This window comes from Gobio gobio (genome assembly GCF_949357685.1).
Source record: "Gobio gobio genome assembly, chromosome: 14".
Lineage (NCBI taxonomy): Eukaryota > Metazoa > Chordata > Actinopteri > Cypriniformes > Gobionidae > Gobio > Gobio gobio.
In genome coordinates, this window is record NC_137107.1 from 37,790,041 (window position 1) to 37,803,137 (window position 13,097).

Genomic DNA, 13,097 nt, shown 5'->3' on the forward strand with positions numbered 1-13,097 from the left:
ATTTAGCTTTTTCTCATATTATTCCCTTTGTTAGTTCAGCTTTTAGAAGGAAAGAATACCCAGAATACATTCGTCAGATAAGCAATTATGACTAATCACATGGCAGGTGGTACATTTTCCACATCTGAAGTCAGATGATCTGTGGAATATTAGGCAAACATTTCACAAAGGTTTGAAAGTTTACAGAAAGAAATATGGTTTTGTATTTATAAACAATCAGTCACACTGGGCCATGTGAACTTTAATTACACTGTTGAAAGGGAAACATTTGTTTTTGGGGGAAAAAGGGAGAGGGAGAGAAAGAAGAGGTGAAATGGAGGTGAAATCCTCGGAGTTGTACACTAATAAAAAATAACAGCATGCCATCTCATTAAGACGTTCTGCATTTTTCAAATCTTTAAAAAAAGATTTTACGTCTCCCATTCATAAAAGTATTTCTTGCATAAACAATTCTAACTGATTATACTCAAAAGCTGTAAAAACGAAATAACGGAGTCTGATAAACGTTGACTCTGTTTCCTTTTGCAGGGAGCCAATAACGTCCAGATACGGCGAGCCGTAAAGGACACGTTTTCCAACCCTCAGTCCCCACAGCCTTCTCCCTACAGCTCACCTAAATCCCAGCATAAAGCAAACCAGAGCTTCCTGCCCCCTGGATGGGAAATGAGAATGGCGCCCAACGGACGGCCGTTCTTCATTGACCACAACAGCAGAAACACAACATGGGTAAGACAAACACTCACAAAATCTGTTCCAAGTTAATTACTGCGTCTGAAATCGCATACTCTGAGTAGGTACTTTTTGAATAATAAAGTATGTTCTAAATAGTTTGAATGTAATCCAGACATACTTAATTCGCTATGTTGTCATTATCATGTGACCTACCGACGTCAGTTAAAGCTTCACTTGTAGAGACCTGCGTGGGATGGATTTTTCACTCCCGCAGGATTCTGTCCCGCTCCTGCAAAAATATACGTTTCCTTCTCCTGCTTTCCCCCGCAACATTCATGTTTTGTCCCGCTCCCGCCTGCAAAAGCCCGCATAAAAGTATAAATAGTTTTTTTCTGTACATCCATGAAATAGTTTCAAGTAATTTAACATAAAAGCAAGCGTGTGCATGGTTTGGCATGGCAGAATGCGCGCAACGTGCGCTTAATAATTCCTAGAAAGCTTGCATGTAATTCACCCTTCGCAGGGAGTTTGATTGACAGGCGATCTGACCAATCACAATCCACCATCTGCTGAATCCGCCATTTTTTTCCGACAAAGCAGTCAAGAGAGTTTGTAGATTAACGTTGGTGGACTTGAACTTGAAAAACGGTCTTTCCGCGGTTGAAACAACATTCCTTCTTAAGTTCATTCATGTTTATTTGATACTTTAAATTAACTAGAAGGAAGAGATGATCGGTTCACAAGCCGCTTTAACTGAGGTGCTACAGGTGTTATTGTTTACATTTCTTTTAAAAATGACAATTTTAAAGTTGAGACTTTGTTTCATTAAAAGTAACCTACTCTGTCCTGTCTGTCAGTGTGTTGTCAGTATCCTCTTTGCTCTGCGATGTGTTTTTCACTGCGTGAGAACATGTGGTGTGAGAACACGGCTTGTCGGACATAGCAACAGTAACTAAAGGGGGCGGGTCTTTGCGAACGGTCAATTCAGCGTGATCTCACAAAGCTCTGTTATCAATGAAGCTGACTGCGCAATGAATCTCATAATGTCTACACATTTTCCTTACCGCCTGCACTCGGCCATCAAATCTAGTCCAGCGCTGCACTCTATTGCGTAGGGTCCCACGAGTCCTGCAGTTGTCCCGCAGGAGTGCAGGTCTGTACTTCACTGCCATTCACAAATCCTCTCCCATGGTCTCATGGGATAGTAATGTGTCCATCGGATGCACACTTAGAAGTTCATCTGGGTACTTTTTGCCGACTCTATTATGAGTACTGTGAATTTTGGACTTTGCACATACTTTTATTTTTGCCTACTACTGTATATAGTAGGGAAGTATGCGATTATTTGAATGCAGCCAATGTTTTCTTCACTGTAAGGGCAATCCCAGAATGCATTGTGATTAGCTCTGAGGAAACAAATGCAAGATGGCCATGAGGGAAGAGAGATTAAATGTTGGCTATACATATATCCATAAATCGTACCAAAAAAAGCTGTACTGTTCTACACAATATTTGTGTACTATTTATTATTATTCCTAGTATCATGCTGTTATTTTACTAGCACGGTAATTGCCAACTCTGTTGTTGTCATAAGGTTTGGAGCAGAGCTACAGTTTCATTTGCTGACGTAACTATGGTTCATGCACTGCTGTGATCATCTATTTATGTATCATCATTAAGCAGTTGTTTACTACACTACAAATACCATCAGCAGTTTTGACCTGTTGTTGTTATTATGTATGCTTAATAAATAATGAATATTATTGAATATTATCATATATCATTACTATACTTGTATTACTTAAAATGTATATAATTTAATAATTATATTATATGAATTCTATTAATATATAATATAATTCATATACTATTATTATATAATATAATTCATATAATATATTTATTATACTATATTGTAATAGTTGCTGTTGCTGTTATTATGTATGCATAATGAATCATGAATACTATTTTATTAATGATAATCATATTATCATATACTTATATACTGTACTTTCATTACTCAATGTGTATAATTTGCAAAACATTCTTAATATTCCATCAGGGTTATTATCATAAACTAAAACCATAAAAAAAAAAAAAAACATTTTCATTACTTTAAATAAAAATGAGAAATGTTGCCTTGACAACTAGCTGAAATAAAATATATTTTATTTTATTTTATTAGTTTAAGTTAAAATACTAGTAAAACTAAACAAACTAAAATTTAATAAACTATTATTAAACTAATAAAAATGACAGAAACAGAACTAAATGAAAATTTTAATAAAATTTAAATAAAAACAGAAAATGTAAAAAAAATACTAAATTTTTATAATAGTGTGTCAATAACCATTCCTTAATACAAACAGCCAATTTATTATTATTATTATTTATTATTATTTGTATTATATTTAGTGGTTGCTGTTTTATCAAATGTTTATTTTTATGTTTTTCGTTCACCTGCATTAAGATGCATGAAAGGTATTTGAGACACACACACACCACACACACACACCTGGTTTCCATGTTTTAAGGGGACTTTCCATAGACATAATGATTTTTATACTGTACAAACTGTATATTCTATTCCTTTACACTAACCCTTCCTCTAAACCTACCCATCACACAAAACCTTCAGCATTTTTACATTTTCAAAAAAACTATAATAATAATTTATAAGCTGTTTTCCTCATGGGGACCAAAAAATGTCCCCACAAGGACAAGGATTTTGGATATTGCCTTCTTTGTGGGGACATTTTGCCCACATAATGTAGGGTTTACCAGGAGACACACACACAGAGTCTTGCTCACAATTGCACACTTCAGTGCCCAAAACAGTATCAGGAGGGAGGCCCTGGGTGATGCATGCGTGATTCACTCAGAATCAGTGTGCCACCTGCTGTCAGGCAGAGGATCTTCAGCTTTTCTCCAGTGCCCTAATTTCCCCCAGCACAGACTCGCCTTTGTCCATCTCTGTGTCAGATGTGTTGCATCCTCTATGGAGGTTCTTTGTAATTGGACAGGTTTAAAATGAATACAAATTAATTTTCTCTTCCATTTTTTTTCATGATTGTTTAAAATAGTACATGGTGATTTAAAAAAGTATGTGTTTATTAAATTCTTCTTGTGGTTTTGAAATGTCCACAGAGAAGACTAAAAATTTCACTATGTGTAATTACTGCATAATCTCCCCATGGAGACGGGGCGGGAAAAAAAAACAATCATTCCAGTATTTCTTCCTTATTGTCTGAAGAACTGCATTTTGGCAGCAGACAGCGAATGCAATTTACTGCTAAATGAGGATAAAACCTTCTGGGAAAATCTGAGCATGTGTCAACCTCTCTCTCTCTTTTCTCTTTCTCTCTTTTCAGGAAGATCCACGCTTAAAGTATCCCGTTCACATGAGGACAAAAGCATCCCTAGACCCTGGTGACCTCGGGCCACTTCCTGTGAGTATAAAAAGAGTGGTGTTGAGCAGTATTACCCACAATCCCCAGCTCTTTCAACAGCCTCGCCTGACATGTGTCCTTGTTTGGGGCACAGCAATGCACGATCATGAAACCAACAACCATATCGCACAAGAATCGCGAAACTAATTCAATCTGCAAAGCAAAAAATAGGATTAAGTCTGACAAAACAGCCGCAACGAATGACACAACAACAGAAACTTGGCTGTGGCGTTTCATGGATTTCTTTGTTGACAAAGTGCATTCCCAAGCCTAGTTATTTAACATTGACACACAGAACAATGCTACAAACATCTGACAGTGGATTAGCTCACCTGAGATCATTTCTTTTTTTGCTTGCATATAATGCAACTTGTCCAAGAACAGCCCTCAAATCTGGCCTCGATAAGTGCCAAAATTGCCTTTGGCAAGTCAATGCAATGCATGCCAGTTGGCTGGTAACTTTATAAGGAACATAATACAACTCACAATAACAGAGATATGCAAGATTTAAATCAGACACATTTACTTGTTTAAGAAAACAGCTGTTGTGAGTTGAGAAGTTATTCATAACTCCATGGCTGTGTTTACACTACAAGTCTTAAAGGTGCAGTGTGTAATATTTATGAGGATCTATTGACAGAAATGCAACATAATGTACATAATTATGTTTTCAGTGGAGTATAAAGACCTTACATAATGAACCGTTATGTTTTTATTACCTTATAAAGTTCCCCTTACAGTGAAATCGCCATTTTGCGCCATTATGTTTCTACAGTTGTCCTAAATGGACAAACTGCTCTACAGAGCGCTAGCTACTCTCTGCTGTCTCAGACGACATATTTGTCCTGTGTCGACCACCGTAGCTTCTCTATGTGCTTCGAAAGGTAGGGGTAAGTGGTGGGCGGTTGCAATTCACACCCTCACTGCTAGATGTCGCTGAAATTTACACACTGCACCTTTAATGCACAAATTGGATATTTTAACCATATTAAAAAAAAAAAATGTTGTGTGTGTGTCCCACCTGCTGATATTCACTTTAGACATGACTGGTTTCCAATATCTGTGTTACATTAACCCCCCCAAAAAATCTTTGACTGATGGGTAATCCTCTGGTTTTTAAATGGCTATACTAAAAATTATTTATATAATTCATGTCGGGTAGCCAGGATTATTTGCCAGCATGCAAGTTAAAAGCTGTCATGGATTTTTGCAGCACAAAATCTGACTGAACGGATATAGACTGGAAAATAACGGGAGAGAGAGCTGTATTAGCTGCCCTTTCTTTACCCTTCAAATTTATTTATTTATTTATTTATTTCTATGGTATGCAAATATTTTCAGCGAAACGCACGGCTAAAGTAGTTCCAGACAGCATTACAGTTCCATATCACTTCGCCAAATGATTTCAGCTATTTCAAATGTCTTTAAAGCCTACAGAACCAAAACCCACAACGACAATGACTGTGCAAAGAAATATAATAAAAAATAGGCAAAAAATTGGACGTTATTTTCAAGTTTTTATATATTATAAATTCATTTTGAACCCTGGAAAAATGGTATTCCTGGTGATTCTGTAGCACAAAATGATCACCAGTGAGCACTATTTTTGTTTTTTATGCGTGTGTGAGAACAATTTGTCTTTCGTTAAGCAAGCGTTGATGCAATATGCATCTTGCATAATAAGATTTTGAAGAAGCTCTTTTTATTTAATAATTTTTTTTCCACCTTGGAAACGAACTTAGATGCTGGTGTTTGGTAATCGCACCTTCTCTTCTCAGGTTTTCAGTGGGAATATGTGCCAGGAACTAACCGGCAAACAGGGACTTATCTAATAAACATCTATTTTTGTGCATGATTTCATGTACTATTGAAATGCATGTACAGTACATTTAATATATGCAAAAATATGTATTTCTGTGGCTTCAAAACATAGATATTTGATATGATATTTTATATAAAATCAAGAATATACTTTTCCCCCTTCGTCCGTCAGTTATTTTGAAATAATTGATATACTATTATAGTACTTATTAATATTTTGAATTGGCTTTTTTTTCTTTTTCTTTTTTTTTTTCTTTTCAGTTTTCATTTTATTTTAGTATTTTTATGTGCTTATATATATCTTTTTTTCATTTAAGTTTATCATATAATAATTGTTTTATTTTATTTCAGCTTTTAGTTAACAGATTTAGCTTTTTAGTTTTAATTAACAATAAAAACACTGGTTATAAGCACATTTGGTATATGATTTTGCTTCTTTTTTTAAACGCTATCTAATTGATTCCCTCTGCATTTACTGTAGTGCTGCTGTCTCACAAGCTGGTGGTGTGTGTGTGTGTGTGTGTGTGTGTGTGTGATTTCTCTCTGGTCTTTCGGTGGCGTGGGGGAACATGGTGCGCTCTGCGCTCGATGCTGTTTGTGGCAGAATCTTCCAGAGGAGGTCGGTCCTCTCTCTGCCTGCGTGTTTACCTGCCTGCCCACCAGCTTGTCTGACCTCCGACCTCTCCACCCCTTCTTATCATTGCTGGCATGGATGACTGTCCCTGTTTTACTCCCTCTTTCACTCTTTCTGTCAGTCTTCTTTGTCAGTCTTTGCTTTTCTTGATCAGATTTTTTCGGTCTGTCTTTCCACTCTCAATTGAGCTCAATATTGACTTCCCACTTTTTAGCGGCCTTGGTTCTAGAAGTATTTATTCCCAGTCATTTTCTTCATAAGTATCTCTGAATATTTTTCAATAAGTTTTATGCCTTGAACCAAACCAACATTATAAACCATAACATGTTTCAGATTAAAAAAAATATTTAATTGTCAGGAACAAGACCAAAGTTAACAAAATCAATTTAATTAATCTAATTAATACAAATAAATGAACTTTTCATCCCATAAATAATTGTGAATAATGTAAGTAATAAACCTGGGTTTTTGTGGACTTTTAATTTATTTTAATGTATGCAACATTCATTTTACAGTCCCAAAACAGATAAAATTACTAACCATAACATTGAGATTTTCAATGGGATTTTTACTTCCAGAACCCTTCTATTAAGCTTTATTTTTCTGTTTTATATTTGTCTCTGACTGTTCATCTGTCTCTTTGTCATTCCTCCTGTGTACTGTTTTTCTCCATCTTTCTCTCTTTATTTTTCTCTCTGCACGTATCTCTTTCTGGTTGTGTTATCCATCCATCCATCACGTGCGTCCATCCATCACGTTCATTCATTGCGAGCATCCATCATCCATCTCGTCCATCCCTCTTGTGAATCCATCCATCCATTGCGTGCATCCATCCATCGCTTGCGTGCATCCATCCTTCCATCCATCGCATGCATCCATCATTCCATCCATCGCATCCATCCATCCATCCATGCATCCATCAATCGCATTCATCCATCGCATGCATCCATCCATTCATCCATGCATCCATCCATCTTGTGCATCCATCCATCCACTGCGTGCATCTATCCCTCCATCCATGCATCCATCAATCGCGTTCATCCATCGCGTCCATCCCTCCATTGTGTGCATCATCCATCCATCTTGTGCATGCATCCATCCATTGCGTGCATCCATCATCCATCTCGTCCATCCCTCTTGTGAATCCATCCATCCATTGCGTGCATCCATCCATCGCTTGCGTGCATCCTTCCATCCATCACATGCATCCATCCTTCCATCCATCACATGCATCCATCCATCGCGTCCATCCCTCCATTGTGCATCCATCCATCCCTCCATTGTGTGCATCATCCATCCATCTTGTGCATCCATCCATCCACTGCGTGCATCTATCCCTCCGTTGCATGCATCCATCCATTGCGTGCATCCATCATCCATCTCGTCCATCCCTCTTGTGCATCCATCCATCTGTCCATCGCATGCATGCATCCATCCTTCCGTCCATCGCATGCATCCATCCTTCCATCATCCATCCATCGCATGCATCCATCCATCCATCCATCCATCCATCACGTGTATCCATCCATCCATCATGTGCATCCATTCATTCATCCATCGCGTACATCCATCTATTGTGTGCATCCATCCATCCATCACATGTATCCATCCACCCATTGCGTGGATCCATCATCCATCTCGTGCATCCATTCATTCATCCATCCATCCATCCATCGCGTACTTCCATCCATCTATTGTGTGCATCCATCTCATGCATCCATCCATCTATCACATGCATCCATCCATCGCGTGCATCCATCAAATCTTGTGCATCCTGTGCTTCATTCGATACCAATTTTGGTTGATGCCCGTTCAGCACGAGAGCCATAGTGTTGCGCCTGTCTTCAGTGCTGGCTCACAGTCTCTCAGTCGTGAACGAAGGTCTTGTCCCCTCTCCGGATCCCGTGTGTGGGTCGTCAAACAGCTTCCCTTGATGTTGTGGGTTATGAATTGTTGGATGTGTCTCCCTGGCTGTGATTTTTGTCAGGCCTGGCAGTTGCCTGTGATGTTGGTATCGACGTGGGTTTGCAGGTCTCGGGTCTCCGCTCTCAAAAGAGGGGCAGTATGTGAATGCGAGTGTGTGTTTGTCAGAGCGAGAGTGAATAAATAAGCTCTCTTCTGCATGCCAGTGGAACCCTGTCGTGGAAGCTCTCCCACACTGAACCAAGGAATCGTCATATCTTTCTGCTCCTTCCTCCCGTCACATTATCTGTTACAGTTATTGTGTTGGTGTATGAGTAGTTTATCAGGTCTGGTGGTATCGCCTAGTTTTAACATTTAACATCTTTCTCTCTGAATCTCCACAGCCTGGATGGGAGGAACGAGTGCACGCAGACGGAAGAACCTTTTACATTGATCACAGTAAGGACACTCATTTGTTGACAGGATGCAGACACATTTGATATTTGTTGGATTGATGGATTACAAATTATAAATACTTAAAAGACAGTGAAAAAATAGATATAAAATCAAACGTGTGGTCAGTAAGATTTTTTATGTTTTTGAAAGGCTAGAAACGGTAATATAGTGAAATATTATTACAAATTAAAAAACTCTATTTAAATATATTTTAAAATGTAATGTATTCCTGTTATGTCAAATCTGAATTTTCAGCATCCTTACTCAAGTGTTTGTGTCACATGATCCTTATTATAAATGTGTTTACTGTCAAAAGTAATCTTACTAACCCCAAACTTTTGAATAGTATATAGTGTATATAACTAAAATAGTACAATTATATTATTTTGTTTTCTACAATCTCTACAATTCTACAATGCTATGTTATGACAGTAATAGTTTTTTTAACAATAAGAATTTGTTAATATACATACAGTAGTGCTTGAATATTTCTGCATAAATATGACCAAAAATGTTTCACAAGTCCTAAAAGTAGACACCGAGAACCTAATCAAACAAATGAGACAAAAATGTATACTTTTTCAATTATTTATTGAGAAGAATAATCCAGTATTACATATCTGTGTGTGGAAAAAGTATGTGAACTCTTGCTTTCGGTATCTGGTGTGACCCCCTTGTGCAGCAAAAACGGCAACTAAACATTTCTGGTAACTGCTGATCAGTCCTGCACAACAACTTGGAAGAATTTTAGTCCATTCCTCAGTACAGAACAGCTTCAACTCTGGGATGTTGGTGGGTTTCCTCACATGAACTGCTTGCTTCCCCAACATTTCAATTGGATTAAGGTCTGGACTGTGACCTGGCCATTCTAAAACATTAACTTTGTTCTTCTTTAACCGTTCCTTCGTAGAACGGCTTAAGTTCAAGGACAGATGTCCTGACATTTTCCTTTAGAATTCGCTAGTATAATTCCGAATTCATTGTTCCATCAATGATGGCAATTCGTCCTGGACCAGATGCAGCAAAACAGGCCCAAACCATGATACTACCACCACCATGTTTCACAGAGGGGAAAAGGGTCTACATAATGCTTCTCATTCAAACCAAAAAGTTATATTTTTGTCTCATGCATCCACAAAACATTTTTCCAATAGCCCATGATCTTTAACAAACTGCAGCAATGTTCTTTTTGGAGAGCAGTGGCTTTCTCCTTGCAACTCTGCCATGCACACCATGGTTGTTCTCCTGATGGTGTACTCGTGAACATTAACATCTGCCAATGTGAAAGAAGCCTTTAGTTGCTAAGAAGTTACCCTGGGATCCTTTATGATCTCAAGGACTATGACACGTCTTTCTTTCGGAGTGATCTTTGTTGGTTGATCACTCCTAGGGAGGGTAGCTTTAGAGAGCTTTAGACCACTCTTTAGACAGTGTTTATTACCTTTTCCAGTCTGATTGCAACAACTCTTTTTCTGAGGTCCTCAGAAATCTCCTTTGTCCGTGCCATTGTCCGTGCCATGATACACTTCCACAAACACGTGATCCCTGTTCTTGAATTAAAATAGGGCACACAATGACACCTGACTGTCATCCCATTGATTGAAACATCTAAGAACAGGTGGAGCCTAATTTCCCCTTCAAATTATCTGCTAATCCTAGAGCTTCACATACTTATGCCACTCACGGATATATAATATTGGATAATTTTCCTGAATAAATAAATTACCACCTTTAATATAAAGTCTTATTTGTTTGATTGGGTTCTCTTTGTCTACTTTTAGGACTTTTATGGTGATTTGATGATGTTATATTTATGCAGAAATATAGAAAATTCTAAAAGGTTCACAAACTTCAAAGCACCACTGTATATTTTTTAAAGATCCATGCATCACTATATACTTTGCAGTGCAGCATATTTTTCCGTCTACTGTTAATAATAATAATTCCACCTGCCTTCTGTTATACAAATACAGTACACCCGGTTTCAGTCACAGATAAGCTCAAGTTTCTATTTGTTATTTAGTTTTTTTATTCTGTGCTGTGAGATCAATAACTCTTTAGATGTTTAAGGTAACACGAGTTGTGAGATCATTTTACTCATGCATCAATAAACTCGGGCATATCATCAGTTGTCTGTCCCTGACGCACTCCACAATACAGGTGTGTTCAACCACTGCTGAATCTGCTGCTACGGTCGATACACACCTGTTCTGTTTGTCAGCTACACACATTCACAAAGGACCTCTAGTGTTTGCCATTTCCAGTGGTGGGTGCAGGGCCTTCTGTTGAACCACTTCATTGAAAGTTTCTTCAATTAAAATGTTGCTTCAAAATAAGCAGAACGTTTTCTGTAAATATAATTTGTTGAATAGCACTGAAAAAGGCGAAGTGAGCTTATAATGTTCATCTTCTCCTCCTCAGACACCAAAAAAACACAGTGGGAAGACCCTCGGCTTCAGAGTCCTGCCATAACTGGACCCGTGAGTGTGCTTTTATTCTCTGTCATTATCGTTTTTCTTATTTATGTTTCTGTTTTCCTCTAAAACTTTTTGCCTTTTTGTTGCCACCTGTGCAATAAGTGAAATTTCCTCACTACTAAATATTCCACGGTCAACTGTTAGTGGCATTATAACAAAGTGGAAGCAATTGGGAACAACAGCAGCTCAGCCACGAAGTGGTAGGCCACTTAAAATCACAGAGCGGGGTCAGCGCATGCTGAGGTGCACAGTGCACAGAAGTCGCCAACTTTCTGCAGAGTCAATAGCTACAGACCTCCAAACTTTGTGTGGCCTTCAGATTAGCTCAAGAACAGTGCATAGAGAGCTTCATGGAATGGGTTTCCATGGCCGAGCAGCTGCATCCAAGCCTTACATCACCAAGTGCAATGCAAAGCGTTGGATGCAGTGGTGTAAAGCATGCCGCCACTGGACTCTAGAGCAGTGGAGATGTGTTCTCTGGAAAGACGAATGTTCTTTTGAAAGCATCATTTCTGATCTATTCTAAACTTGTTTGGTTTCTTGCTCGTCCGGTGATATATGCTGTTATCCTGATGTTAAATGCATGCATTTTATTGTTTATTTGCTTGTCTTCTTTTAGGCGGTGCCATATTCTAGAGAATTCAAGCAGAAGTATGACTACTTCAGAAAGAAGCTAAAGAAACCGGTAAGAAACGAAGCATTTTCAGAGACACTGCTGTAAGCTCTTTCCTGTCACATACTGTATTCCTAGATACTCTAATTTATTCTGTGCGAAATCCTTGTCAAGGAGTGGAGGGTTTTTTTCTATTGGGTGTTAAATCGTTCTTCACACTGAAACACACTGAGCCGTTTACAGTACTGTGATGGTTTCAGGCATTAATATTAAGTTGAGCTATTAGTGTGATGCTCAAAGCTGTTAGCTAACCAACAGTGAGCTTCAATTGACGATTTTGTTATTTTTAATCATGAATCCCTGGATGTAATTGTGTAGTTTTGTTTTCGCTTTCTCTCCCACAGGCAGATATTCCGAACCGTTTTGAGATGAAGCTGCACAGGAATAACATCTTCGAGGAGTCATATAGACGGATCATGTCCCTGAAGAGACCCGACAGCCTGAAGGCCCGTCTGTGGATCGAGTTTGAATCGGAGAAAGGCCTGGACTATGGGGGCGTGGCCAGAGAATGGTTCTTCCTGCTCTCCAAGGAGATGTTTAACCCTTATTATGGGCTGTTTGAGTACTCAGCCACGTAAGTATCCTGTGTGTTTGTACACTACTCTTTACGTGCTCAAACTGGCACGTAAATCGCCTCGCCTCGTATCCATATCCTCTTTTAGTGTGTTTCGCTGAGGCTTTACTCTAGCTAACTGACTCTTTCTTTTGCAGTACTTAGCTCACTTTTTTTAAAGTGGCCATGAAATCAAAATGGAAGTTTTTTGGCTTTTAGTATGTCAGACCCCCTACATTATAAATAGACGCTTTACAGAGCTCAATGGTTCTGGTCGAAAATTGACTATTGGCTATTTTAAAAAAAGGGGAAGAGCTGATCGATATGTCCCGCCCTGTCTGTCTGTCTGTATCTACATATCTATCTGTAGTTACTCTTTTTACAGAGCTGGTCTGTTATCTTGTCAGATCTCTCCCACTGACACTCATTAGAGGACACAACATAGCTGGCATCATAATTC

At 38.4% G+C, this 13,097-nt stretch overlaps 1 protein-coding gene across 16 annotated transcripts in view; it reads left to right on the plus strand.

The window, feature by feature from the left end:
• The window catches only part of nedd4l (NEDD4 like E3 ubiquitin protein ligase), a 127,369-nt gene that overhangs the window by 102,672 nt on the left and 11,600 nt on the right, over positions 1–13,097 (plus strand). For all 16 annotated transcript variants that reach the window (XM_079834284.1, XM_079834279.1, XM_079834280.1 and 13 more), the window contains 6 exons: positions 529–726; positions 4,044–4,121; positions 8,883–8,937; positions 11,356–11,414; positions 12,031–12,096; positions 12,429–12,658. In XM_079834284.1, the coding sequence (XP_079690410.1) occupies positions 529–726; positions 4,044–4,121; positions 8,883–8,937; positions 11,356–11,414; positions 12,031–12,096; positions 12,429–12,658 (686 nt within the window). The remainder of the gene's footprint in view (positions 1–528; positions 727–4,043; positions 4,122–8,882; positions 8,938–11,355; positions 11,415–12,030; positions 12,097–12,428; positions 12,659–13,097) is intronic.